The sequence below is a fragment of the Salmo salar genome, chromosome ssa18 (assembly GCF_905237065.1).
Source record: "Salmo salar chromosome ssa18, Ssal_v3.1, whole genome shotgun sequence".
Lineage (NCBI taxonomy): Eukaryota > Metazoa > Chordata > Actinopteri > Salmoniformes > Salmonidae > Salmo > Salmo salar.
The window spans coordinates 54,183,172-54,211,078 of NC_059459.1; the positions used below are offsets into that span (position 1 = coordinate 54,183,172).

Here is a 27,907-nt window from a genome sequence, read left to right on the forward strand (position 1 = left end):
TCATTTTGCATGCTTAACAACCATAGGCAATATCAGCAGCCTAGTCAAACAGTGCACTGTGCATTGCTTCGCATGCTGACCACTGAGATGTAGGCCGTGTTCAGCTTAAGCATTAAAATGTTTGTAAAATGGCTGGCAAATATTAGATTTTATTTGTTTATTACCGGAATAAAGTAGCCTAAGCAACTGCCTGAGACAGGACTCATCTGGCTATACCTACCTGCTGATCAGGCCTTAGGCTACATTAGATTTAATTTTGATTGTTCAGGTTCACAATCAGCACACAATTAGTGTATATGGTCATTTTAAGACATACAGGGAAAAGTTGATAATTTCATAATGAGGACAACAATCACTTTTTCTACCCACACTGCACTTCGTAGCAGAGGAAATAAAACTTCCAAACGGTCTAAATTAGGGATGCACCGATACATTTTTGGCTGATACCGATATCCGGTATTTTCCTTGCGAAAAAACCCGATACCGATATTAAACATTTTAGCGGCCTTTTAAGCATTCTAGTAAAGTTAAATAGTTGAAACACACACACACACACACCAAAAAGTTATTTTGTTGGCATATATGTATGTCCCCATTACCAGTAAAACAGTAAAGTAAAATCAAAACCTATTTCTTTCACTTACTGTGCTGTTTCGTTGTTCATTTGTTCAGTCATTTCATTCTCAACCAGGATTTCATCAAACATGTCAAGCAGTGAAGTTTTAGCTATTTGTCCGTGGCCTCTCATCCTCGGTGCGCACTGTCACTGTGTCCGTTTCCATCTTGTCCAGCTGTTTCAAACATTTCACGTAAACCCTGTTTCTTGTCTGCATCAAAGTAGCGGTCCTTGTACCTAGCATCGAGCATGGTGGCGACACAGTAAAGAGGCTCAGAGAGAATGCCACCGAATCGCTTGTTCACAGCCTCTAGCAGAGTACTTCTGCAAGTTTTAACCCTACGGTCTGTGTCGGCAGTTTTGTTGAGCAGGTGTTTCAATGCCATGACACAAGGTATCACTTCTGCTGCAGACGCAGTTGATGAGCGTATCTCTCAAGTCAGTTGTTCGAATGGAGCTTGGACTGTGTTCATGTGACATTGCTGGTCCAAATGTCAGTTGTGAAACTAATAGCAGTGATGCCCATAGCAAGTAGCTCATGGAGGTGCGTTTCAACAATACTGTGTAACTCCGGTAGGGCAACATTGAAAAATAGCACCTACTGGTGTGCACCGGGGCTTGAGGTACTCGACCAGTCGGCGAAAGCCAACATCATCCACGACAGAGAACAGTTGATTGTCAAAGGCAATGAATTCCATTATCTTGCCGTTAATGGATTTCGCCTTTGAGTTGTCTCGCTGAAATGTTCTTACTCTTTCAAATGACTGCTCGACTTGAACTTGTTGGAAGTGAGAGCTTAGTTTTTCTCTGCTTTTATTCTAAGTAGTCGCTGAATGTTTGGGGGTGATGCAGTTTCAAATTAGTAAATAGGTTTGTGGTATTAAAAGATTTCACTTTCTCCCCACCTCAGGAAATAATAGCAGCACAAATGTTTCATATGGCCTTTTTGTTATCTTCCTTTGAAACTTCAAAATAGACCCACACAGCAGACATTGTGGGCTAGGTTAGGAATTCTGTGTTGCATGTGTAGCGCAGTATTTTTCGTGGCATCATTATGTCATCTACCTACGTTATATAGGTATGCACATCAGCTTTGACATCAGTTTTGCACATCGCCGTTAAATTAGACATCGGGCCGATTCCGATATGCTTACAGATATATCGTGCATCCCTAGTCTAAACCATTTGATTTTGAGATGGGGATAGAATCCAAAGTGGTGCTATATATTCACTGGCTATGTCATAGCAATTTTTTAAAGATAAATATTGATCATTACTAGCTCAAACACATTGAATCTGCTAAAAGTACAAATAAATTAGTGGGTGATTTCAAATCAAACGTGGGGGGGGACAAAAAGCAAACATTGCCCCTCTTATCTGATAGTGGGGTGGTAGATACCAGTTTCCCTTATGGCTTAGGACAGATGCCTACATACACCACCCACTCAAGTCAGCTCAGACAAATCCAGCTCAGAGAGGGCCAGCTCATGAGCATACTTAAATGTAGAGGTCAGTTTCGCACTTCTCCACCTAATGGTTCCAGTTTGGATATGTGGAGGGTAGGCTGATCCTGGATCTGTGCCTAAGCGACCAATTCTAGGAGAATAGAGGTATAAAGATTTGAGCAGCCATATCGGTGAAGCCAGTTTTGGTGTTTGTTTTGTTCGTTGGTCGGATGTGTTAGTACCTAGTACCTGGACTTGCCGGGGCAAGGAGGAAATGAATGTTCCAGATTTTACCTTAAAGATTTGACTTTTGAGGAAGTGTGTGGGTTAAATTGGACTTTTCAGGAGGTGTGTGGGTCATGGAGTATGTTGTTGCCACCTCACCAATATGGCTGCTGCCCTGTGGAACGAAAGACAGACAGACAGACAGACAGACAGACAGACAGACAGACAGACAGACAGACAGACAGACAGACAGACAGACAGACAGACAGACAGACAGACGAAGACGAGACAGACAGACGAGACAGACAGACAGACAGACGAGACAGACAGACAGACAGACAGACAGACAGACAGACAGACGAAGACGAAGACAGACAGACAGACAGACAGACGAAGACAGACAGACAGACAGACAGACAGACAGACAGACAGACAGACAGACAGACAGACAGACAGACAGACAGACAGACAGACAGACAGACAGACAGACAGACAGACAGACAGGGAAGAAAAAGGGAAGAAAAAGGGAAGAAAAAGGGAAGAAAAAGGGAAAGATAGAGAGATTGCTGCAGCATGTATGCTGACAGTAAACCACTAACACATCCCTGCATCCAAACGTTAAAACACAGGCTTTTTTCTAACAGACAGAGAGAGAGAGAGAGAGAAAGAGAAAGAGAGAAAGTTAAAGCAAGAAAAACCCCTGGGTTATTCCAAAAACAGATCTTCACAGAGAGATCCTTATTCATTTCGAAGTCTCTTTGCTTGGGAGTAGCATTGGTCAAAAACCAATATACTGTTTGAATGCATTTCAATCCTGGTTACAAATGGCTGGTCCTATAGATAGAAAGCTGTCCCATGTTTAAAAATGTTCTTGGTTCAGAAGTGGTCCAAGTTCGCAGTAGCCATCCTGGATGAGGAGTGATGGTTGAGATGTGGTTGCCGTCGTAGAGCGTTCAGTACTCTGTGTGTGGGGTAGGCCATGAGGGGGGCACCATTCAGCTCTCACACTTCTGAAGGGGGCCAGACGGCACAGAGCCAAGTTCACCCAGCGTTCACACACAATGTTCTCCCTCTCTCACACACACACCCACACACTTTCAGTATATTTCCCTGCTCCCCTTTATTGGAGAACTGTTGAGTAGTTAATTACCCATCAGCCTCTCTGTCTGTCTGGGCCATGTTTCCTGAGAAGAGCAGCTAACAGTTGTAAGGAGAAATGAGAGTATCCTGAATACAGAGTGGCCACACTGGCCAGGGTACAGCTCCCACTAAACTTCCTATACACACTCACAAGGTCACACACACAAACACGCTATAAAAAAAAACTGATGGACACACACAGAGGAAGAACGAGAGGGGTGGGGGGACTACATGACCTGAGTCATCTGATTTGAGAGAGGAAGTGACAGATATGTGCTTTTCACCACCACCGTCCCCCCAGTGAGACACACAGTACACACAGGCTACTCTATAAAACAAACGCAAAAACACACACGCGACGAGAGATGACCAAGACACGCAGCACAACAACACACAAACAAAAGAGACATGCAACAAGACGTGAGGGCACGCAACAACACTAGATAGCACGTCAAAAGGAGAACTGAATAGGAAAATATTGGACCGCAAAACTAGACACGCAATGAAAACAAGGCATGGTGTTTAAACAATCCAACAGTAAAAGACTCGTCAAGCAACAGTGAGGAGCTATATGACAGCAAAAGCAACAAGCAATAGGGATATTACTTTGTGTACCACTGATGAAGAGAGAGGGAGCTATACAGATAAAACAAAGGGCAAAGTGGGGGTCAGTAATGGTGTGTGTGTGTGTTACATTAAGCCGGGCTACAGCTGCAGCAGGGCAAAGCAGAGCAGACAGGCATCTGTCCAGTACATCTGTCACAGCGTCTCACCCAGACCCCCTGTGGACCTGCAGCTAGGGGAGGGAGGCACACACACAGCTCAATTTAGAGTATTAGACCCCCATTAGTGTGCACCCCTTTGGATCACAAAGGGGACATTACGCGCGTTCTCAACCCAGGAGCTTGGGTTAAATTAAAACATCAACAGTCTCACTTCAGTCTACATATCCTCTCCTATTGATTTTAAGACACTATGTGCTGAGAATAGGCTGTTAAAGAATTTTAATTTCCCCCCTGATGTGAACTTCATTTGTGATGATGTCAGGCACATTCGAGTCCATTAAAATCACAACAATAAATAAATGTTTTGAAATCCCCCGAGCAGACTAGGTGAAAAATCTGTTGATATACCCTTGATCAAGGCACTAAACCCTAATTGCCCCTGGATAAGAATGTGTGCTAAATGACTAAAATGCCAAATATAATAAATGATCCCTACATTCATATAGCCTACTTGTAAGTCTAAGATGGATTCATATCATACAGCATATATCACAGCTTCTGATTTTCAGAATGAGCCTAACTGTCTGAGACATTTCCCCAAAACATAAGAGACCGGGTCTCTTCTCCAAAGCAACTAAACCAGGCAGCTTTTCCAGCTGTGTACTGCCTTGTATTTTCCATCTGAACAGCTGGACAGCCTGGCTGACAGTGGGGCCCTAAAGGACCCAAAACGTAGCTGTCCTTAGCAGCTCATGGAGGACCCGGGCTTTTAGCTGTCCCCATCACCGCCAAACTAAAATCAACAGGGCCACACTCTGGGGTAACCGCAACAAAGCCTCGGCCACACACACACAGTCACCACACACACTCACACACGCTCTGAAATAACCAGTGTCTTTCTGCGTGTTCCCGGTCGTCAGTAACGAGTGTTTCGTGCATGTCATTTTTATCTGGGCACTCATAAGGCCTGGACAAATGGAGAGGCCAATGAAATCCAGGGGACTGGCAGCACATGAATGGAGAGGGAAAGAGATCAAAAAGGTAGAGGCCGGGGCCCTCTCCAATATGACGCTTGTGTGTTCCAGTGAATGCGCAACCACTCATTTCCCCCTTGGAGCGGCACGCGTAAACACACACGCATAAAAAAAACACTCACGTGCTCTTCAGGGAGCTCTGAAGGCTCAGCAATAGAGACAGTCAGGAATGGGAAGGTGCACACACACACACACACACACACACACACACACACACACACACACACACACACACACACCTCCCTAAAACCATGGGCTGGAGAGGGCGGTCATGGTCAGGTAATCCTCCACTCTCTCTGCAGGCTGGCTGACCAACAGAGCAAAAGGACCATTGGACTAAACCCCTGCTGTGACCGCAGTATCCTGTCCTCAACCCTATTTTATTTTCATACACACTAACTAGCCTGACCGCTACAGACGTCCAAGAGAGGGATGGAAAACAGCTCACTTTAACAACATCCCATCCCTAATCATAACCATGCATGACAAGCCCTGTTGAACTGTGAGCAGTCTATGCAGTCAATAAAACAATTACACTGAAATGTGTCTGATATCTTCTTTTAAACATGAAATCTTTGATTTCATTCAAGACTTGTTACTTTTATCTCAGTGCAGAAATGATAAGCTTAGATGGTTCTCATTACTATTATGATAGTTAGTATCATAGGGGCAATTCCACAGCAACGGCATTAAGCTGAGACTCATATTTTTTACTTTAAAATGTATGCCAAACAAATACCATTTGTTTTTCAAAGTTTAACAAATCAACTCTATGCAAAAGGACGACTTTGAAAATTTCACAAAAACACATTTACTGGAAGAACTGTGAAGATACAACGTTTTGGAAACAGAATTAGAGTAAAATATATTTTCCAAAAAATTATGCGACCACGTTTTCCAAAAACTTTGGGGGTCAAATTCGGTGTCAGCTATGACATGACACCTTGAGTTTGAAAAAAAATCTATTTTGGTTATTGTATTGAACCAACATAATTACATCATGGGTACCTGATATGTAATTTTCTTCATGGTGATGTATCCTCAGAGCAAGTAGGACCGAAAGCTCAAGTCACTTGTCCCGTCCCGCCCCCCCCATAGATAATCAGACCAACATTTTGGCTATACTCTGCCTATTAGCTTCTTTGCATATTCAAGCCTGTCTTGAAATACAAGTTCTCCTGGGGGATGGTTGGCCACCCTTAGTAAACTTTAAAATAGTGCAACATTACAATTACAACCAAATACTTTGTCTTTAAAAAATAATTCCATAATTCAATGAATCAGGGATCAAATGGCTAAAGTAGGCTACTTCAAAGGAAGGTAACTAACAACATGTTTATCTATAACCTTGTAAGGCTAAAATATTCAAGTTTCAGGGGAGATTTATTGACAGCATGCGAGTTATTTATCAATTAGACTAACCTAAGAATATTTTTTACGTTGTCAGAATTACATGACCATTGTTGAATTGAGGGGAATCCCAGCTCTCCAACATTGTCAGATATATATTTCTCAACTCCCAATTTTGAGCAAATCGAGAAGCGGTTCTACAACAGGAGTATTCAGAACCTTTGACTTTTTATACATTTTGTTGTATTACAGATAGTGATGCACCGATATAACATTTTTGGCCGATACTGATATCCGATACTTCCCTTGCCAAAAGAAAACCCGATACCGATATTTTACAACTTTAGCGGCCTTTTAAGTATTCTAGTACAGTTAAATAGTTAAACGCAGCAGTCAAAGGCACTGAATTTCAGTGCAAGAGGCGTCACTACAGTCCCTGGCTCGAATCCAGGCTGTATCACATCTGGCAATGGGTGGCGCACAATTGGCCCAGCGTCGTCCGGGGTAGGCCGTCATTGTAAATAAAAATTTGTTCTTAACTGACTTGCCTAGTAAAATAAAGGTTACTCACACACACACAAAAGTTATTTTGTTGTCATTTACGCATGTCCCCATTACCAGTAAAACATAATCAAAACCTATTTCTTTCACTTACTTGTTGTGCGGTTTCGTTGTTCAGTCATTTCATTCTCAACCAGTATTTCTATGGAATGCCGTTTGGGTCTTGGCATGTCAAAAAAAGATACACGTCAAATTACACAATTTACGTGTAAAATAACACTATTTGACGTGTCAAATAAGCTTGTTGATCAATCAGGACCTGAATATGACTGCACATCACATAATAATTTAACACGTTCATACATTTTTTATGTAGTTATTACACATTGATTACACTATCACTCGTATTTCATATGTCACAACGATTCATCGATACGTATGCTATGATGCCGGTAAAGTTGTCACGCGCACCTACAGTGCTGGTCTTAAAAAAAAGCTAGTTAGCTCATGGATGGAATCAATGTTCTTCCCCCAAAACATAGCAAAACGACATCATCCGTTTCAGTAGCTAGCGAACTATACTGCTCAAAAAAATAAAGGGAACACTTAAACAACACAATGTAACTCCAAGTCAATCACACTTCTGTGAAATCAAACTGTCCACTTAGGAAGCAACACTGATTGACAATACATATCACATGCTGTTGTGTAAATGGAATAGAAAACACGTGGAAATTATAGGCAATTAGCAAGACACCCCCAATAAAGGAGTGGTTCTGCAGGTGGTAACCACAGACCACTTCTCAGTTCCTCTGCTTCCTGGCTGATGTTTTGGTCACTTTTGAATGCTGGCGGTGCTTTCACTCTAGTGGTAGCATGAGACGGAGTCTACAACCCACACAAGTGGCTCAGGTAGTGCAGCTCATCTAGGATGGCACATCAATGCGAGCTGTGGCAAGAAGGTTTGCTGTGTCTGTCAGCGTAGTGTCCAGAGCATGGAGGCGCTACCAGGAGACAGGCCAGTACATCAGGAGACGTGGAGGAGGCCGTAGGAGGGCAACAACCCAGCAGCAGGACCGCTACCTCCGCCTTTGTGCAAGGAGGAGCAGGAGCACTGCCAGAGCCCTGCAAAATGACCTCCAGCAGGCCACAAATGTGCATGTGTCTGCTCAAACGGTCAGAAACAGACTCCATGAGGGTGGTATGAGGGCCCGACGTCCACAGGTGGGGGTTGTGCTTACAACCCAACACCGTGCAGGACGTTTGGCATTTGCCAGAGAACACCAAGATTGGCAAATTCGCCACTGGCGCCCTGTGCTCTTCACAGATGAAAGCAGGTTCACACTGAGCACGTGACAGACGTGACAGTCTGGAGACGCCGTGGAGAACGTTCTGCTGCCTGCAACATCCTCCAGCATGACCGGTTTGGCGGTGAGTCAGTCATGGTGTAGGGTGGCATTTCTTTGGGGGGCCGCACAGCCCTCCATGTGCTCGCCAGAGGTAGCCTGACTGCCATTAGGTACCGAGATGAGATCCTCAGACCCCTTGTGAGACCATATGCTGGTGCGGTTGGCCCTGGGTTCCTCCTAATGCAAGACAATGCTAGACCTCATGTGGCTGGAGTGTGTCAGCAGTTCCTGCAAGAGGAAGGCATTGATGCTATGGACTGGCCCGCCCGTTCCCCAGACCTGAATCCAATTGAGCACATCTGGGGCATCATGTCTCGCTCCATCCACCAACGCCACGTTGCACCACAGACTGTCCAGGAGTTGGCGGATGCTTTAGTCCAGGTCAGGGAGGAGATCCCTCAGGAGACCATCCGCCACCTCATCAGGAGCATGCCCAGGCGTTGTAGGGAGGTCATACAGGCACGTGGAGGCCACACACACTACTGTGCCTCATTTTGACTTGTTTTAAGTACATTACATCAAAGTTGGATCAGCCTGTAGTGTGGTTTTCCACTTTAATTTTGAGTGAGACTCCAAATCCAGACCTCCATGGGTTGATAAATTGGATTTCCATTGATTATTTTTGTGTGATTTTGTTGTCAGCACATTCAACTATGTAAAGAAAAAAGTATTTAATAAGATTATTTCTTTCATTCAGATCTAGGATGTGTTATTTTAGTGTTCCCTTTATTTTTTTGAGCAGTGTATATAGCTAGGTGTCATCTAAAATAACCCTAATTTATAAGACAGGTCTTATTTGATTAATGGTGGTCAGACCCATCTATGTGAAGCTAGCCACAATAAGGATTAGCCACAATAGTAGACTTGACGGTTAGCCTTCAAAATAAAATATCAGTGACATTGATGCAAACGCATACAAATAGTAGAATTATGCCATAATCATGCTAAACGAGGTTGGAATGTTATATAAAAATCAACAAAAGACAATTTGTTAATTTGACAAATCTGTTGAAATCACACTGGATGTATTATACTTTAGAATTGCATTGGGGGCATACTTATTTCACTGTACAGACTTACCTATGGATTGTGGATCAATGACATGGAGTATCGATCTACTCAGTGACACCCAGAGAACATTAGCATTGTAGCTCTTATTGCGGGACTCTGAAACAACTGTGAATTGAGTCACATTTATTGTCAACCCATGCGTATTGAACACTATTCCCGAGAAAAAACAATACTGTGTGGATGTTTGAGTCTGATAACTCTGAGGAGGACGTTTGGGAAAAAATATTAAAGGGGGATTGAGTAGACTGTTACCCCATTTCATTGATCCCCAATCCTTAGGTAAAGCTGTACAGTGCAATATGAATGTCAGTACACACAATAGACTGACTGGGGAGGTGATTTCACAAAGTCACAGTCCCGCGATAAAGAGCTACAACGCTAATATTTGTGTAAACTCTTCACAAATGTGTTCTGTGGGTGTCACCAAGTAGACTGATACCCCATTTCATTGCTTCACATTCCAACCGTGTTAAACATTATCTAGTCTAAATATGGCATGATTCCAACAATTGTAACCTGCATCACTTTCAAATAGGTACTTTTATTGTGAAGGAACACTGCAAATTCCACTATTGTGCCGAATCCTTTTTGTGGCTAGCTTCACAACACATAACCCGGTCCATAACCCAGCCTTACTAGCCAGATGAAGCTAGCTGGCGGCTTATAACATTAGCTTTGGGCAACAGGGTTAAGTAGCTGGCTAGCTATTTTTTTTCATGACCTGAAGTTCAATTTCAATAGGCGAACAACAAGTGGCTACCTAGCTAATACTTACTCACACCCCATAATGTCAAAGTGGAATTAGTTTTTTTCAAAATCTTTACAAATTAATTAAAAATCAAAAGCTGAAATGTCTTGAGTCAATAAGTATTCAACCCCTTGGTTATGTATGGGAAGGTTAAATACGTTCAGGAGTAAACATTTGCTTAACAAGTTACATAATAAGTTGCATGGAATCACTGTGTGCAATAATAGTGTTTAACATGATTTTTGAATGACAACCTCATCTCTGTACCCCACACATACAATTATCTGTAAGGTCCCTGAGCCGAGAAGTGAATTTCAAACACAGATTCAACCACAAAGACCACAGATGTTTTCTAATGCCTCGCAAAGAAGGGCACCTATTCGTCAATAGGTAAACATTTAAAATGCAGACATTAAATATCCCTTTGAGCATGGTGAAGTTATTGATCACACTATGGATGGTCTATCAATACACCTAACGCAGTTGCCAGAGTGGAAGGAAACCACTCAGGGATTTAACCATGAGGTCAATGGTGACTTTAAAACGGTTACAAAGTTGTTTGGCTGTGATAGGAGAAAACTGATGTTGGAACAAAAACATTGTAGTTACTCCACAATACTAACCTAATTGACAGAGTGAAAAGAAGGAAGCCTATACGGAACAAAGAAAATCTAAAACATCCATCCTGTTTGCAACAAGGCACTAAAGTAATACTGCAAAACATGTGGCGAAGCAATTACATTTTTGTCCTGAATACAAAGTGTTATGTTTGTGGCAAATTACTCTCTATATTTTTAAGCATAGCGGTGGCCGCATCATGTTATGGTTATGTTTGTAATTGTTAAGGACTATTTTTCAGGATAAAAAAATAAACAGAATGGAGCTAAGCATAAGCAAAAACATCCCACTAGACACTTGGACATGAATTCACCTTTCAGCAGGACAATAACCTAAAACACAAAGCAAAATATACACAGGAGTTGCTTTCCAAGAAGACGGTGAATGTTCCTGAGTGGCCGAGTTACAGTTTTGACTTAAATCTACGGCAAGACCTGAAAATGATTGTCTAGCAATAATCAACAAACAATTTGACAAATGGGCAATTGTTGTACAATCCAGGTGTGAAAGCTTTTAGACTTACCCAGAAAAACTCACAGCTGTAAAACGTGCTTCTACAAAGTACTGACTCAGGGGTGTGAATACTTATGTAAATTTGATATTTCTCTATTTTATTTTCAATGAATGTGTAAAAATGTCCAAAAACATGTTTTGTCATTGTGCGTAGATGGGTGAGATTTTTTTAAATATTTTTTTTTATCCATTTTCAATTCAGGCTGTAACACCATAAAATGTGGAATACTGTAAGTCAAAGGGTATGAAAACTTTCTGAAGGCACTGTACCAACCTCAATTACCTCGTACCCCTGCACATCGACTCAGTACGGGTTCCCCCTTGTGTATAGCCAAGTTGTTACTCAATGTGCATCTGTTATTACTTTTATGCATTTTACTTTCTTTCTTTCTGCATTGTTGGGAAGAGCCCGTAAGGAAACTTCTCACTGTTAGTCACACATGTTGTTTCTGAAGCACATGACGAATAAAATGTGATTTGATTTAGAGCCGAGTCTACAGCATTTGACACACATTTTAACGGACCTCATGGAGAGGCTTCTTTGGAGTTTCCAGAACACCCCTTGCCTGGTTCCACTCATATATTGGCAAATGCAGGTCCCTGTCCCGTTAGCCGAGCCCTGTCCCGTTAGAATGAACAACATGCATCTTCCAGTGATCTATTTATAGGACAGTCACGTCAGTCAAAGTGAAAACTGACAGGGAAACACTGCTGGTTTGACATTCTGCTGTCTGTCCCACCTAACCGGTACCTGGGTGTGTGTGTGTTGTTTACATGGAGGGAGAAAGCATGCTGCTACTTTGTTTATGTGAGTCAATTTGCACATCCCATATATCTGGCACACTGATTTATTTTCTTTTGCATGTTTCATATGAAGCCACAAAGTGCTGGCGCATGGGATTACTGTGATTTGATTGATGAACAGCAAGCTGAACTAGTTTATAAATGGTGTCAAACTGACTGAATAAAGTCAATCTCATATATCCTTGCCATTCATAAATCATAAAACATAGTTGCATGTCCATGGTATCGCATCAGGACAAGTAAACTAAAGATCTTGTTTGTATTTCCAATAAAAAGTCCATTAGGACTTGGCAGACAGTGACGTTAAAGTGAGTGACTCATCAGTAGCCTACTGAATCGGATCAGTAGGAGACCTGTTCATTTGGCTAACTAATGTGCATACTGGTAGGCTTATTGGCAATTACTGCAGATAAAATATGAAAACATTCAATGAAGATGGTGAATCATCCTCACTGCAGGAACAATATATGTTGGCTAGTGGAGCGATTGCCTCTCTCTGGTCCAAAATATGACAAAAGAAAACAGATTGAATTGTTCTAAAAAGCTAATGATACTTACACTACATGAACAAAAGTATGTGGACACCTGCTCGTCAAAGATCTTATTCCAAAATCATGGGCATTAGAAAGGAGTTGGTCCATCGTTTGCTGTTATAACTTCCATTCTTCTGGGAAGGCTTTCCACTAGATGATGGAACATTGCTGCCGGGACTTGCTTCAATTCAGCCACAAGAGCATTAGTGAGATCGGGCAATGATGTTGGGCAAGTAGGCCTGGTTCGCAATCGGTGTTCCAATTCATCCCAAAATGGTTCGATGGGGTTGAGGTCAGGCCTCTGTGCAGGCCAGACAAGTTCTTTCACACTGATCTCAACAAACCATTTCTGTATGGACCTTGCTTTGTAAAGGGCCTTCCCCAAACTGTAGCCACAATGTTGGATGCACAGAATCGTCTAGAATTTCATTGATGCTGTAGCGTTACGATCTCCCTTCACTTGATCTAAGAGGCCTAGCCCAAACCATTAAAAACAGCCCCAGACCATTATTCCTCCTCCTCCAAACTTCACAGTTGGCACTATGCACTTGGGAAGGTAGCGTTCTCCTGGCATCCACCAAACCAGGCTTTGTCCGTTGGACTGCCAGATGGTGAAGCATGATTCATCACTCCAGAGAACACATATCCACTGCTCCAGAGTCCAATGGGGGCGAGCTTTACACCACTTAAGCCGACGCTTGGCATTGCGCATGGTGAGCTTAGACTTGTGTGCGGCTGCTCGGCCATGAAAACCCATTTCACAAAGCTCCCGACGAACAGTTATTGTGCTGAAGTTGTTTCCAGAGGCAGTTTGGAACTCGGTAGTGAGTTTTGCAATGAAGGACAGATGATTTTTACGCGCTACGTGCTTCAGTACTCAGCGGTTCCGTTCTGTGAACTTGCGTGGCCAACCACTTCGTAGTTGAGCCATTGTTGTCCTAGACATTTCCACTTCACAATAACAGCACTTACAGCTGACCAGGGCAGTTCTAGAAGGACAGAAATTTGACGAACTGACTTGTTGGAAAGGTGGCATGCTATGACGATGTCATGTTGAAAGTCACTGATCTCTTCAGTAAGGTCATTCTACTGCCAATGTTTGTCTACTGAGATTGCATGGCTGTGTGCTCAACTTTATACACCTGAGAGCAACGGCTGTAGCTGAAATAGCCAAATTCACTAATTTGAATGGGTGTCCAAAATCAAGTAATTTCCCCAAAGTTTTTGATATAATAAAATACATCATTTTAATAAAAAACAATTGTGGGAATTCATATCTTGCAGTAAAATACTTTAATTTCAGTAGAAGACAGGTTAAATGTTAAAAGGTTTAATGTTCTCTTACTTAGAAAACAGTCCTGATCATATAGGCCTACAAAATATTTTAAAAAATAATTTAAAAAAAAACACACTGAATTAATACACTGCTCAAAAAAATAAAGGGAACACTTAAACAACAAATCTTAGATCTGAATGAAAGAAATAATCTTATTAAATACTTTTTCCTTTACATAGTTGAATGTGCTGACAACAAAATCACAAAAATAATCAATGGAAATCCAATTTATCAACCCATGGAGGTCTGGATTTGGAGTCACACTCAAAACTAAAGTGAAAAACCACACTACAGGCTGATCCAACTTCGATGTAATGTCATTAAAACAAGTCAAAATGAGGCTCAGTAGTGTGTGGCCTCCACGTGCCTGTATGACCTCCCTACAACGCCTGGGCATGCTCCTGATGAAGTGGCGGATGGTCTCCTGAGGGATCTCCTCCCAGACCTGGACTAAAGCATCCGCCAACTACTGGACAGTCTGTGGTGCAACGTGGCGTTGGTGGATGGAGAGAGACATGATGTCCCAGATGTGCTCAATTGGATTCAGGTCTGAGGAACGGGCGGGTCAGTCCATAGCATCAATGCCTTCCTCTTGCAGGAACTGCTGACACACTCCAGCCACATGAGGTCTAGCATTGTCTTGCATTAGGAGGAACCCAGGGCCAACCGCACCAGCATATGGTCTCACAAGGGGTCTGAGGATCTCATCTCGGTACCTAATGGCAGTCAGGCTACCTCTGGCGAGCACATGGAGGGCTGTGCGGCCCCCCAAAGAAATGCCACCCCACACCATGACTGACTCACCGCCAAACCGGTCATGCTGGAGGATGTTGCAGGCAGAAGAACGTTCTCCACGGCGTCTCCAGACTCTGTCACGTCTGTCACGTGCTCAGTGTGAACCTGCTTTCATCTGTGAAGAGCACAGGGCGCCAGTGGCGAATTTGCCAATCTTGGTGTTCTCTGGCAAATGCCAAACGTCCTGCACGGTGTTGGGCTGTAAGCACAACCCCCACCTGTGGACGTCGGGCCCTCATACCACCCTCATGGAGTCTGTTTCTGACCGTTTGAGCAGACACATGCACATTTGTGGCCTGCTGGAGGTCATTTTGCAGGGCTCTGGCAGTGCTCCTCCTGCTCCTCCTTGCACAAAGGCGGAGGTAGCGGTCCTGCTGCTGGGTTGTTGCCCTCCTACGGCCTCCTCCACGTCTCCTGATGTACTGGCCTGTCTCCTGGTAGCGCCTCCATGCTCTGGACACTACGCTGACAGACACAGCAAACCTTCTTGCCACAGCTCGCATTGATGTGCCATCCTGGATGAGCTGCACTACCTGAGCCACTTGTGTGGGTTGTAGACTCTCATGCTACCACTAGAGTGAAAGCACCGCCAGCATTCAAAAGTGACCAAAACATCAGCCAGGAAGCAGAGGAACTGAGAAGTGGTCTGTGGTCTCCACCTGCAGAACCACTCCTTTATTGGGGGAGTCTTGCTTATTGCTTATAATTTCCACCTGTTGTCTATACCATTTGCACAACAGCATGTGAAATTTATTGTCAATCAGTGTTGCTTTCTAAGTGGACAGTTTGATTTCACAGAAGTGTGATTGACTTGGAGTTACATTGTGTTGTTTAACTGTTCCCTTTATTTTTTTGAGCAGTATACATTTTCAGGCATTTACATTTTAAACACAATACCACAGCTAATGTTTTCGAATCTGGGAGGTAAACTCAAAATATTCAATCATTTCACTGTGTATTTCGGATGGAACCAAGGTATTAGAATGTACCAGAGGCCACCAAAATAGAGCTTGTTCGGCAAACAAATCTTAAACACCTCGGTCTGGGGTATCCTGGCTGGCTACTTTTTCAATTCGGCTGGCTACTCCATGTGTGCTTGTGGAAAACACTGCTCCAACTCCACACTCAGGAGCCTTGGTGTTACATTTGACCACACTGTCACTTGAACCCCATATCCAGAACATCACCAAGTCAGCCTTCTTCCACCTCAAAAACATCTCACGGCTCAGACCCTCTGTTACTGACCTCACTGTCGAAACGCTCATTTGTTTTATCGCCCCTGGACTACTGCAACGCGATTCTCTACGTACTCCCCACCAGAACTGGATCCCAGTCCAATACAGGATCATTATCAATTTGCTCATGCTCACCTACAAAGCACACAATGGACTAGCGCCAACATACAGTTGAAGTCTGAAGTTTACATACACCTAAGCCAAAAACTTTTAAAAACTCAGTTATTCACAATTCCTGACATTTAATCCTAATAAAAATTCCCTGTCTTAGGTCAGTTAGGATCACCACCTTATTTTAAGAATGTGAAATGTCAGAATAATAGTAGAGATTATGATTTATTTCCGCTTTTATTTCTTTCATCACGCTCCTGACAGAGCTGGTGTAACTGAGTCAGGTTTGTAGGCCTCCCTGCTCGCACACGCTTTTTCAGTTCTGCCCACAAATGTTCTATAGGATTGATTTCAGGGCTTTGTGTCAATACCGTGACTTTGTTGTCCTTAAGCCATTTTGCCACAAATTTGGAAGCATGCTTAGGGTCATTGTCCATTTGGAAGACCCATTTGCGACCAAGCTTTAACTTCCTGACTGATGTCTTGAGATATTGCTTCAATATATCCATATCATTTTCCTCCCTCATGATACCGTCTATTTTGTGAAGTGCACCAGTCCCTCTAGCAGCAAAGCACCCCCACAACATGATGCTGCCACCCCCGTGCTTCCCGGTTGGGATGGTGTTCTTCGGATTGCAAGCCTCCCACTTTTTCCTCCAAATATAACGATAGTCATTATGGCCAAATAGTTCTATTTTTGTTTCATCAGACCAGATGACATTTCTCCAAAAAGAACGATCTTTGTCCCCATGTGCAGTTGCAAACCGTAGTCTGGCTTTTTTATGGCGGTTTTGGAGCAGTGGCTTCTTCCTTGCTGAGCGGCCTTCAGGTTATGTTAATATAGGACTCGTTTTATTGTGGATATAAATACTTTTGTACCTGTTTCCTCCAGCATCCTCACAGGGTCCTTTGCTGTTGTTCTGGGATTGAGTTGTACTTTTCGCACCAAAGTACGTTCATCTCTAGGAGACAGAACGCGTATCCTTCCTGAGCGGTATGACGGCTGCGTGGTCCCATGGTGTTTATACTTGCATACTATTGTTTGTACAGATGAACGTGGTACCTTCAGGAGTTTGGAAATTGCTACGGAGGATGAACCAGACTTGTGGAGGTCTATAATTTTCTTTCTGAGGTCTTGACTGATTTCTTTTGATTTTCCCATGATGTCAAGCAGAGGCACTGAGTTTGAAGGTAGGCCTTGAAATACATCCACAGGTACACCTCCAATTGACGTCAATTAGCCTATCAGAAGCTTCTAAAGCCATTACATAATTTTCTGGAATTTTCTAAGCTGTTTAAAAGCACAGTCAACTTAGTGTATGTAAACTTCTGACCCACTGGAATTGTGATACAGTGAATTATAAGTCATATGATCTGTCTGTAAACAGTTGTTGGAAAAATGACTTGTGTCATGCACAAAGTAGATGTCCTAAACGACTTGCCAAAACTATAGTTTGTTAACAAGAAATTTGTGGAGTGGTTGAAAAACAAGTTTTAATGACTCCAACCTAAGTGTATGTAAACTTCCGACTTCAACTGTACCTTACTGACCTCCTCACAATCCCTCGCGCCAGGCTCCGCTCCGCTACATGGGAAACCAGGCTTTTAGCAGTGCAGCTCCCCAACACTGGAACTCCATGTCAGAACCTCACAATCCATACACATATTCAAGTCCACACTAAAACCACAGGCTTACCCTGGCCTTCCCGTACTGGCCTTCCCTGTAGCTCAGCTGGTAGAGCATGGTGTTTGCACGCATGGTGTTTGCAACGCCAGGGTTGTGGGTTCGATTCCCATGGGGGGCCAGTACGGGGGAAAAAAATGTATGAAATGAAATGTAAGTCGCTCTGGATAAGAGCGTCTGCTAAATGACTAAAATGTAAATGTAAATGTAAATGCTTACCCAAATTCTGTCGTCTTAGCTTTTATCCTGTCTAGTTCACTTCCCTGGTTAGTTTGTTTAGTGTTCTCCATGGTTAGTCTCATGTTTAGTGTAGTTTTATATAGTAACTTCATATGTGCTTTTATTGCTTTTATCCTGCTGATCTTCTTGTGTAGGCAAAGTGACTTTGGGTGTCGTGAAGAGTGTAAAATGCATTGTTTCTATTATCATAGAGTTCAGTACAATAGAGTACAGTAAAGTCTACTTTACAATGCAATCATTATTTTTTACTATATTGTACTTTACAGTGTTTTAGGGAAATAAATAATTTCACTATTTGAATAGTATCACACATTTGTCAGCTATCAAGATAATTTAAATACGTGTTTATTTATTTTTTACTTATGTTTTTAACCTGAGCACTGCTGCGTGAGGGAGAGGCTTGCGCTCTATTGCTGCCGCTGCGGAGGGGGCGGTGTTGGGAGCAAGCAGACTGAGTGAGAGACAGAGATGCCAAGGCAACTAGGCTACAGCCAAAAGTAGCTAACTTGTAGTAGCCACAATGATTATGTTTACATGCACACTAATAATTAGATTTGATATATAACGTATTATGGCAGAAGGCTGAGTATAGCATTAGTCATGTAAACATCTTACTCTGCTTATCTTAATTGGTGTAAGGTCATTATTGAATTATGCATATGCCAATTAAAACACCTGGTTTTCTGAATAATCATTCAAATTATTAGGACATGTAAACAGCTTAGTCGGCGTTCCAGTGGTGTATTTGATCTGCGCATGTGCCAGCACCGGTTAGCATAAGCTTCCCTCTTATGTGCAAGTGAAGTGAGTTCCGAAAAACTGAAAGTATCCATCCTATAGTTTTCACATACAAACTTAATATATGTCTCAACTCAGAATCAAATAGTCTTCGCAAAAATAACATGGTAGCCTGATTTCAGATGTGTCCATGTAAACAGGATTATTTGGGATATCGTTCTTCTTGCATAGAGTGTAAACGTTTGAAACAAACTATTATATTAACTTCACTATCCAGAATAATCGCATTATTGTGTGCATGCAACATGTTCCTGTTTCTCACCCAACCCCATTCAAATAAAACAACCCCCGACCTCTGTTGGTTGCTCGTTGTATCCTACTCGTTCTCATATTGCTAACTTTTAATTTGGTACATTTTATTCCATCTTGCGTTTACTACACATTGAGCCTCTTTGCCGCTTTTATTGACCAACATAAAGAACAAGCTACACACGTGATGGCTACTTATTTTGAGGCGCACCGTGCACGTCATGAAAATTACATTAAAAAGTTGGTTGTTTTATAAAAATAATTTGAAATGTCATGGTATATCTTTATAGGTAACAATGTCACATGGATATTTTAAATTAATTTAGAAAAAGCCTTTTCAGTGTTAAAATAGGCATATCTTTTTATTTGAATACTAATGTCCGTTCGGATATTTGAATAACACATCCCTACTGTGCTTCACTGTACTGTTCTGTCCAAACTTGTGAAACATAGACGTCTATTATTGGTTCAGATTTGGTCCGGTCACCAATCGTGAACGTCTATGCTTTGACCAATTCAAGGCCGGTCCGGACCAAAGATCTACATCTGTGGATGTTGAAATCTAGGCTAGGGCGGACTGCCCAAATTTCAAATACTTTTCAACGTCCATGGATGTCCGGTGTCAGTCGGTGCTCAGTGGGCGAGGATGCTGATTACAGTAAATGGAAAGAGAGTGGGCTAATGGGTAGCTGTCAGTAAGAGCCGGGAGAGGTAATATTAACTGGAGAGAGAGAGAGGGAGAGGATGTCCAGACTGTTTACACTCTCACTTTGACCACTAGACAAGAGAAATAATAAAACAGTATGCCAGTAGAAGGGAGGACAGTAGCAGGTGACCTAACTGTGGTTTGTGACTAATATGAGTTTCCATTTGTAGCCAATTCAATTACAGTAATTCTGTCACTGATTTTTTTTTCGGTATTTCTGTTACCAATTTGGTAACAGAATGACGAGTTTGAATCACTTAATAATTCCTAAGCATAAATGTATATCAGTAAAAACACTAATTGGTAGGTCTACCTTTACTTGTTACTTCGGTGAACTTTCATTATCCTGTCTCTTCATGAGGGAGAGAAATTAGAAAATATCTTAAAGATATGTTGGTTTTTGGTAACAGAATTACAAGGCAATGTTTTTTGAACTCACAGAAGACAAATAATTTATCTAAAACTAAATAGAAGTGTTGATATTAGTTGGCAAGGGTCTTTACTTCAAAATGATTGTGTTTTGATGCATTTCTAATACCTTAAGACTTTTTCTTGGTAGATGTTTTCTAAGACCCCTTTCCCATCTGTTTGATCGGAAATCAAAGCCATCACTTTTGCCTAATTTTTAAGATGGAAAATGGTTGACAAATGTATAACCTTATATAACCTTTATGTCATTTGACACCCAATTCGATATGCTCCTATGAACTTCATGTTTGTGCTCAAGGGTCATTTTACATGGAAATGATCCATAGCTCATAGGCCAAGCTCATAGTAATTTATCTGAAGATTTATCTGAAGACGGGAAATGGAGGTGGGGAGTGTGTGTGAAGTGTGTGTATGAGTATGTGTGCTCACTCACCTTGTTAAGCGCTGTGGTTGAGGGCGCTCCTCAAACTTCCTGCAAGCAGAGAAACGAGAGAACAAAGTAAGCCAGTTATCAACCTCTAAACACACACACAGCGTAAACATTCGCACACAAACACACACCAGGCCAAGTACTGTCTCATGATATCGAGTAGTTTCACGATGCCACGTCGGGGAGAAAAAAAATACAAATCAGTGGCCTAGTGTCCTGTTCATCCGGTTCCCCGGACACTTGTTCCTGTTTTCTGTGCTACCCAAAAACCTGTCATTGAAATTCACACTTCTACTCAATACAACACATTGAATTTTACTTCACACTGTTCAGTGTATACTGTAATAGAACACTACAGAGGAGTATTTTGGTTATCATTATTGTTTTTATCTGATTGGGTGGGCCTGGTAGTGCCTGGCTCCCAAGTTGGTGTTCCTGTGTCCACCCAGGCCCACCCCTGGAACAACGTTGTTTGTTATCACTAATAATAACAACTAATAATTATCCAGGATTACTTTTAAAATGGCCCTCAACATGGTTTGTAAAATGATATAAAAAGGCATCTCTGGTAATATGGGTCATATTTTCTTAACTGTTTAGGCTAGAGACAAGACACTTTCTTTGCTGTAAAGCAGGCATGTCTATTTTCCCTCTCTGACACTCAGAGGCTGTATGACAGTGAACTTGAAAAGTCTTCTCAAACTGGCCTGTGCTTTTGGTTATAACAGGCGATGCTCCAATGTAACAAATGTACAAATCTAACAACAGAAGACTCATCAGGGTCTGCATCCCCCGCATGCCATCATTGCTAAATTCTATATTTTTTAAACTGATGTAGGAATAGTTGCGCATGAACAGCGGACGGAAAGAAGCAGGTGAGTGAGGCCTGGTAAGGGATGCGGCTGGCTGATTACAGCTGCCACACGTGATATGCGCATGAACGTGAAGTGGATTTTAAAGGACCTGCAAATACAAGAGACTAATGGCTGTTGCTTAAATTCAACTGAATTTATAAACCAAACTGCCCTTTATTTGGTATGAGCCAGCAGGATCTTTACATCAGTAGGACTGAAAATGTTGGTAGTATCATATGAAACGGTACTACGGTATTCTAAAATGTTGGTATCATAAGTATCATGAAGTTTTGGTACCATGATATTACCGTGGAACTGGCATACCGTGCAACACTATACAGTCTACACACAAACAAAGAGACATGTCTCAGGTAGGAGATGAGAAAGAACACCTGGTTACACACACACACAAGAGAGGCTGAGTGTTTGAGGCAGCTGCTGTCCTAGTGGCCTTGGCAGTGTGAGACCATGTGACACAGTATCCAAACACGGGCAGGTGGCGAGGAGGGACGCCTTATCACCAGAGAGCGAGAGCGAGAGAGCGTCACTAAATCAGGCGTTTCAACTCATTCACAGTTCACACCAAGGCCTATTCACACAACTCCCCATCCACCACGTAGCCTAGCTACAAACAAAACATGTTCTTTGTCATGAAAACAGTCTCCTCATGCCAGCACATGGGCCTAGTCATATCTGAAAACATGAGACGCAAAACATTTGACGTAAAAGGTGAAAACCACCTTTTATGAGTGACGACACAGCTATAGTCATACCGGAAAAAGAGACCTATTTCCTTCACAACAATGACATAATGGAAAACACAACATCACATTCCCACCAAGACCCCTTTTTCTTGTCAAGCTACTGGGCGTCACAGGGGGAAAACTTGAGGTAAAAATAAGTGTTAGTGGTGTGATGCTCTAACCTGCACCCCAAGGACAACTTGTTCCCCTTAACACACCCCACAGACAGACAGACAGGCAACCTTGAAGCATGGAGAAGCGCGTGCACAAACGTACACACACAGAGAGAGAGAAAGGCCCAGGGGGAGTTGTGATGGGAGCAGCGAGGAGGCTAAAATAGAAAAATCAATGCCTACAGAGCTCCCCCTTCCATCTCTCTCCTCCGCATACTGTAAGACCCTGCTCTGGGACTGGTCTTAGCACACTGGCTGCTTGAGAAACACACTCACGCTGTGTGTGTGTGGGGCTTCCTGAGGTGTGAGAGGATGTCACAGTCATGCTTTGGGTGGAGTATTTGATTTGACATACACACAGCTTTCACCTCAAATAAATATTCACACACACACACACACACACACACACACACACACACACACACACACACACACACACACACACACACACACACACACACACACACACACACACACACACACACACAGAGAGGTATCAATTTTGGTACTTGGTTGTTTGATATCATAGGCTCTGTGTTATGCAAGGCACAACCTTAGCACATCAGCGTACCAACGTCAGTTTCTGACTGTTACATGCATAGAGTGAAAACAAGACAGAAAAAGTAAAGAAAGCTGGAGGGAGGAAGGTAGAGGGGGAAAGGGATCCAGTCAAAGTAGCTAAAGAAAGAGGCGGATAAACGGAGGGAGTGACAAGAGAAAGAGAGATGGAGAGAGGGGGGGGGGTTGTGTAAGTGGAATAATTATAGAGGAGGCAGATCAATAAGGTTCCCACAGTGAAACGCTGATGCCTCACTGGGTAATGGATTCCAGGCAGGCAGCTCTCTTCTCTTCCCCTCCTCAATCCTCTCCTTCTTTCCTTTCTCCTCCCCTCAGTCCTGGGATCACACTGTCTTACCATCCGAAAGAGAAGAGAGGTAAGAGAGGAGGGGGGAACACATTCTATACAGACTATATACACTGACTGTACAAAACATGCTTTTTTCCATGACAGACTGACCAGGTGAAAGCTATGATCCCTTATTGATGTCACCTGTTAAATCAGTGTAGAAGGAAGGAGACAGGTTAAAGAAGGATTTTTAAGCCTTGAGACAACTGAGACATTGATTGTGCATGTGTGTCATTCAGAGAGTGAATGGGCAAGAGAAAAGATTTAAGTGTCTTTGAACGGTGTAAGGTAGTAGGTGCCAGGCGCACCGGTTTGAGTCTGTCAAAAACTGCAACGTTGCTGGGTTTTTCACACTCAACAGTTTCCCTTCTGCATCAAGAATGGTCCACCTCCCAAAGAACATCCAGCCAACTTGACACAACTGTGGGAAGCATTGGAGTCAACATGAGCCAGCATCCCTGTGGAACACTTTCAACACCTTGTAAAGTCCATGCCCCTACGAATAAAGACTGTTCTGAGGGCAAAAGGTGGTGCAACTCAATATTAGGAAGTTGTTCCCAATGTTTTGTACACTCAGTGTATAAAAGGGAGGAGATATTTGCAAGTAAGAGAGATATTTGAAAGAAGAGAGAAGAAAGGAGGTAGATAGACAGAACACAAGCAGGAGAGGGATAGAAAAGGAGAAAGAACCTGGCAAAGACCTGCTGCTGGCTTGGTCAATAACATGGTCAAAACACTAAGGCCAGACTGTGCTACAATCATCACCACAAAAACACTACATATACCATCATGCTCAGGCCAGCTACTGGTGTTAGCGCTGTAGATATCACACACACACACACACACTTTCCAACAGGGGTAAGTCAATATCAGACAATGAGATTATATAACTTCATAATAAAGCGCTAGGATATTTTTAGAGTATGAATCAATTATCAACTTCTGAAGTACAACATTGATTTGAAAAACACAAAAAGGGAAACACTTAGTCAAAAACGCACAGAAAAAGTGAATATCAAACGTGGTAGAGATTTCAGATTTGTTTTAGAGGCATCATTACAGACCCTGGTTCGATCCCGGGCTGTATCACAACCGGCCGTGATCGGGAGTCCCAAAGGGTGGCGCACAATTGTCCCAGCATCGTGCAGGTTAGGGGATGGTTTGGCCGGGGTAGGTCATGATTGTAAAATAAGAATTTGTTCTTAACTGACTTGCCTAGTTTATTAAAGGTTAAATAAAACATCAAAGTTATGTCTGAGGAGTGGAGTGGCAAAAGAGATATCTACTTTTCAATTCACATTACATCCCTGCCTTACTTTTCGTTGTAGCTGGCAACGCGACATTATTGATCTGCAGCTAAAATTGACTGTAAATATCACAGTAGCCACAAAGCAGTAAGTACAAACGATTTAACAATCCAAGCAACCTTTCTTCTAAAACATGTTACAATATTGAATAATGCAACCAAATCATATTAAACGCTTGAATAATGCAACAATCCACCAGCATTGCAGACAATTAAAGGATTCATTTTTTCTTCTGTACACATTAAATTAGCTGACAATACACAGCTAACTCCTACTTACTAGCTAGCTAGCAAGCAAAGAACATGCTTCATGATCAAGTACTGTTAGCATATCAATAATGAATGTTTACACCTCCCATATGAATATAAAAGTACAGTAACATTACCATACAGTGTCATTCATATTATAAAATAGGCTACAGAGCTAGCTAAACAAAATAAACGTGCTGGCTCTAGCGGAATGCTTACGTTTAGCTAAACCATTGCTAGATAGGAGCTCATACGCTTACACTAGCTACCATATTAAAGTGACCTTCTAATAAACCAGGATTAATATTTATCAACATCATGGAAGTCATAATACAAGGTAAAAGCAAATTGTGACTGAAAACTTTGACAATTCCCTGGAAAGGTGCTTCTTGCCTGGACCTCCGTGGTTCAGTGCTGTCAAGCTAAAAATATATATACACTTGAGATTTAAAGCTACGGTGACAATTTCAAAATGTAACAGGCTGTAACTACAATTTTAGGCAAAAATTCAATAAAACAAGTGGAAAAAAATAAGCAAAATGTCTGTACATTACAAAAACATTGCTATGCTATTAAAACATTTACTGTAAGAGTGTTGGCTCAACGAGACAATTCTGTTTACACTGCCCTGCTTAGATGGGGGGAACTGTCGGGCGAGTGTCATGTGTGACCTCTGGAGGTAGCGGTCGAGACGTGACAAAGGTCCCCTTTTGGCGCCGACAAAGATGGTCGCCTCGCTTAGAGTCCTTAGGAAATATGCAGTATTTTCTTTTTTATGTATTATTTCTTGGCGACGTCAACTTGCCAACATAACGACGAGGAATACGACTTTCCCGAAGCGGATCCTTTGTTTGGACCACCACCCAGGACAATGGATCTAATCCCAAAGGCAGATCCAGGAGTTAGACGGAGCGGCCTCCTGGTCAGACTTCGTAGGCGTGCACACCACCCACCTTTTCCGAGTATACTACTCGCCAATGTCCAGTCTCCAGACAACAAGGTGGGCAAAATTAGGGCAAGGGTTGCCTTCCAGAGAGACATCAGAGATTGTAACATTCTCTGTTTCACGGAAACATGGCTCACTCTGGATATGTTGTCAGAGTTGGTACAGCCACCAGGTTTCTTCATGAGTTGTGCTGACAGAAACAAACATCTCTCTGGTAAGAAGAAGGGTGGGGGTGTATGCTTCATGATTAACGACTCATGTTGTAATCCTTACAACATACAGGAACTCAAGTCCTTCTGCTCACCCGACCTAGAATTCCTCACTATCAAATGCCGACTTCAAGATTATTTTGATCACACACACTGGTATATGTTCCGGGAAGCCTCAGAGAATAACATAAGATTTATACGCTGACTCGATGAGTGAGTTTATAAGGAAGTGCATTGGAGATGTTTTACCCACTGTGCCTTTAAAGCCTACTCTAACCAGAAACCATGGATAGTTGGGGGCATTCGCATAAAGCTGAAAGCGCGAACCACCGCATTCAATCATGGAAAGATGTCTGGAAATATAGCCGAATATAAACAGTGTAGTTATTCCCTCCGCAAGGCAATCAAACAAGCAAAATGTTGGTATAGGGACAAAGTGGAGTCGTAATTCAATGGCTCAGACATGTGGCAGGGTCTACAGGCAATTACGGAAAACAAAAAGAAAACCAGCCACGTCACGGACACCGACGTCTTGCTTCCAGAGAAACTAAACACCTTCTTTGCACCCTTTGAGGATAATACAGTGCCACAGACGCGGCCCGCTACCAAGGACTGCGGGGCGCTCCCTCTCCGTGGCCTACGTGAGTAGTCACTTTAAATAATGTCACTTTAATCATGTTTACATACCTTACATTACTCATCTCATATACTGTATTTTATACCATCTATTGCATCTTGCCTATGCTGCTCGGCCATCGCTCATCCATATATTTAGATGTACATATTCCTATTCCATCCCTTTACATTTGTATATATAAAGTAGTTGTTGTGGAACTGTTAGATTACTTGTTAGATATTACTGAACTGTCGAAACAAGAAGCACAAGCATTTTGCTACACTCGCATTAACATCTGCTAACCATGTGTATGTGACCAATAAAATTTGATTTGAAGTTCGCAAGTTTACATTGCAGAATATGTGTAGCCGAGGGTACTATTAGAGATGGTGTCTTTGGCGGTCACACTTGAGTGCTAAGTGTGAAAACTGACTTCCACTAACGTCGTGTCACACATCTATGTGCTGACTCCAAAGTGCAAACACACAACAATACAGGTGCACACATGCACACAGCAGAACTGGGCAGAAAATAGTTGCATTTTGTATAAAAAATGTCAAAGACCAACTTATTAAATCCTTCAGGTAGTCTAATATAGTTTATATCGAGTTAACTAAAAGGCAACTATTTTCTTTTCTATCCAAATACAGGCCTCAGAAAGTATTTTGAATACCTCTCAGAAAACCAAAGAATATTTTAATATATGCAAGAAATTTGAAAACAAATAAATATTTATTTGATAGCTGCGAAATATTTGATGAACAACCAAAAACTACAAAAAAAAAGATTGTTGATTTAGTCTAACTATATAAACACAAAAGTATGTGGACAGCCCTTCAAATTAGTGGATTTCGCCATTTCAGCCACACCTGCTGCTGACAGGTGTATAAAGTCGAGCACACAGCCATGCAATCTGCAAAGACAAACAATGGCCTTAGTGAAGAGCTGTGACTTTCAACGTGGCACTGTCATATTTGAGCTTCCGCGGACAACTGTAAGTGCTGTTATTGTGAAGTGGAAATGTTTAGGAGCAAGAACGGCTCAACTGCGAAGTGGTAGGCCACACAAGCTCACAGAAGAGGACCGCTGAGTGTTGAAGGACAGACGATCTCACAGAACGGGGTCGTTTGTCCTTGATTGCGACTCTCACTACTAGGGT

General features: G+C 42.3%; 1 protein-coding gene across 2 annotated transcripts in view; it reads right to left on the reverse strand.

Moving 5' to 3' along the window:
• Positions 1–27,907, reverse strand: part of LOC106577485 (recombining binding protein suppressor of hairless) — a 96,239-nt gene that overhangs the window by 19,499 nt on the left and 48,833 nt on the right. For both annotated transcript variants that reach the window (XM_014155513.2, XM_014155512.2), the window contains exon 2: positions 20,749–20,787. In XM_014155513.2, coding sequence (XP_014010988.1) covers positions 20,749–20,787 — 39 coding nt within the window. The remainder of the gene's footprint in view (positions 1–20,748; positions 20,788–27,907) is intronic.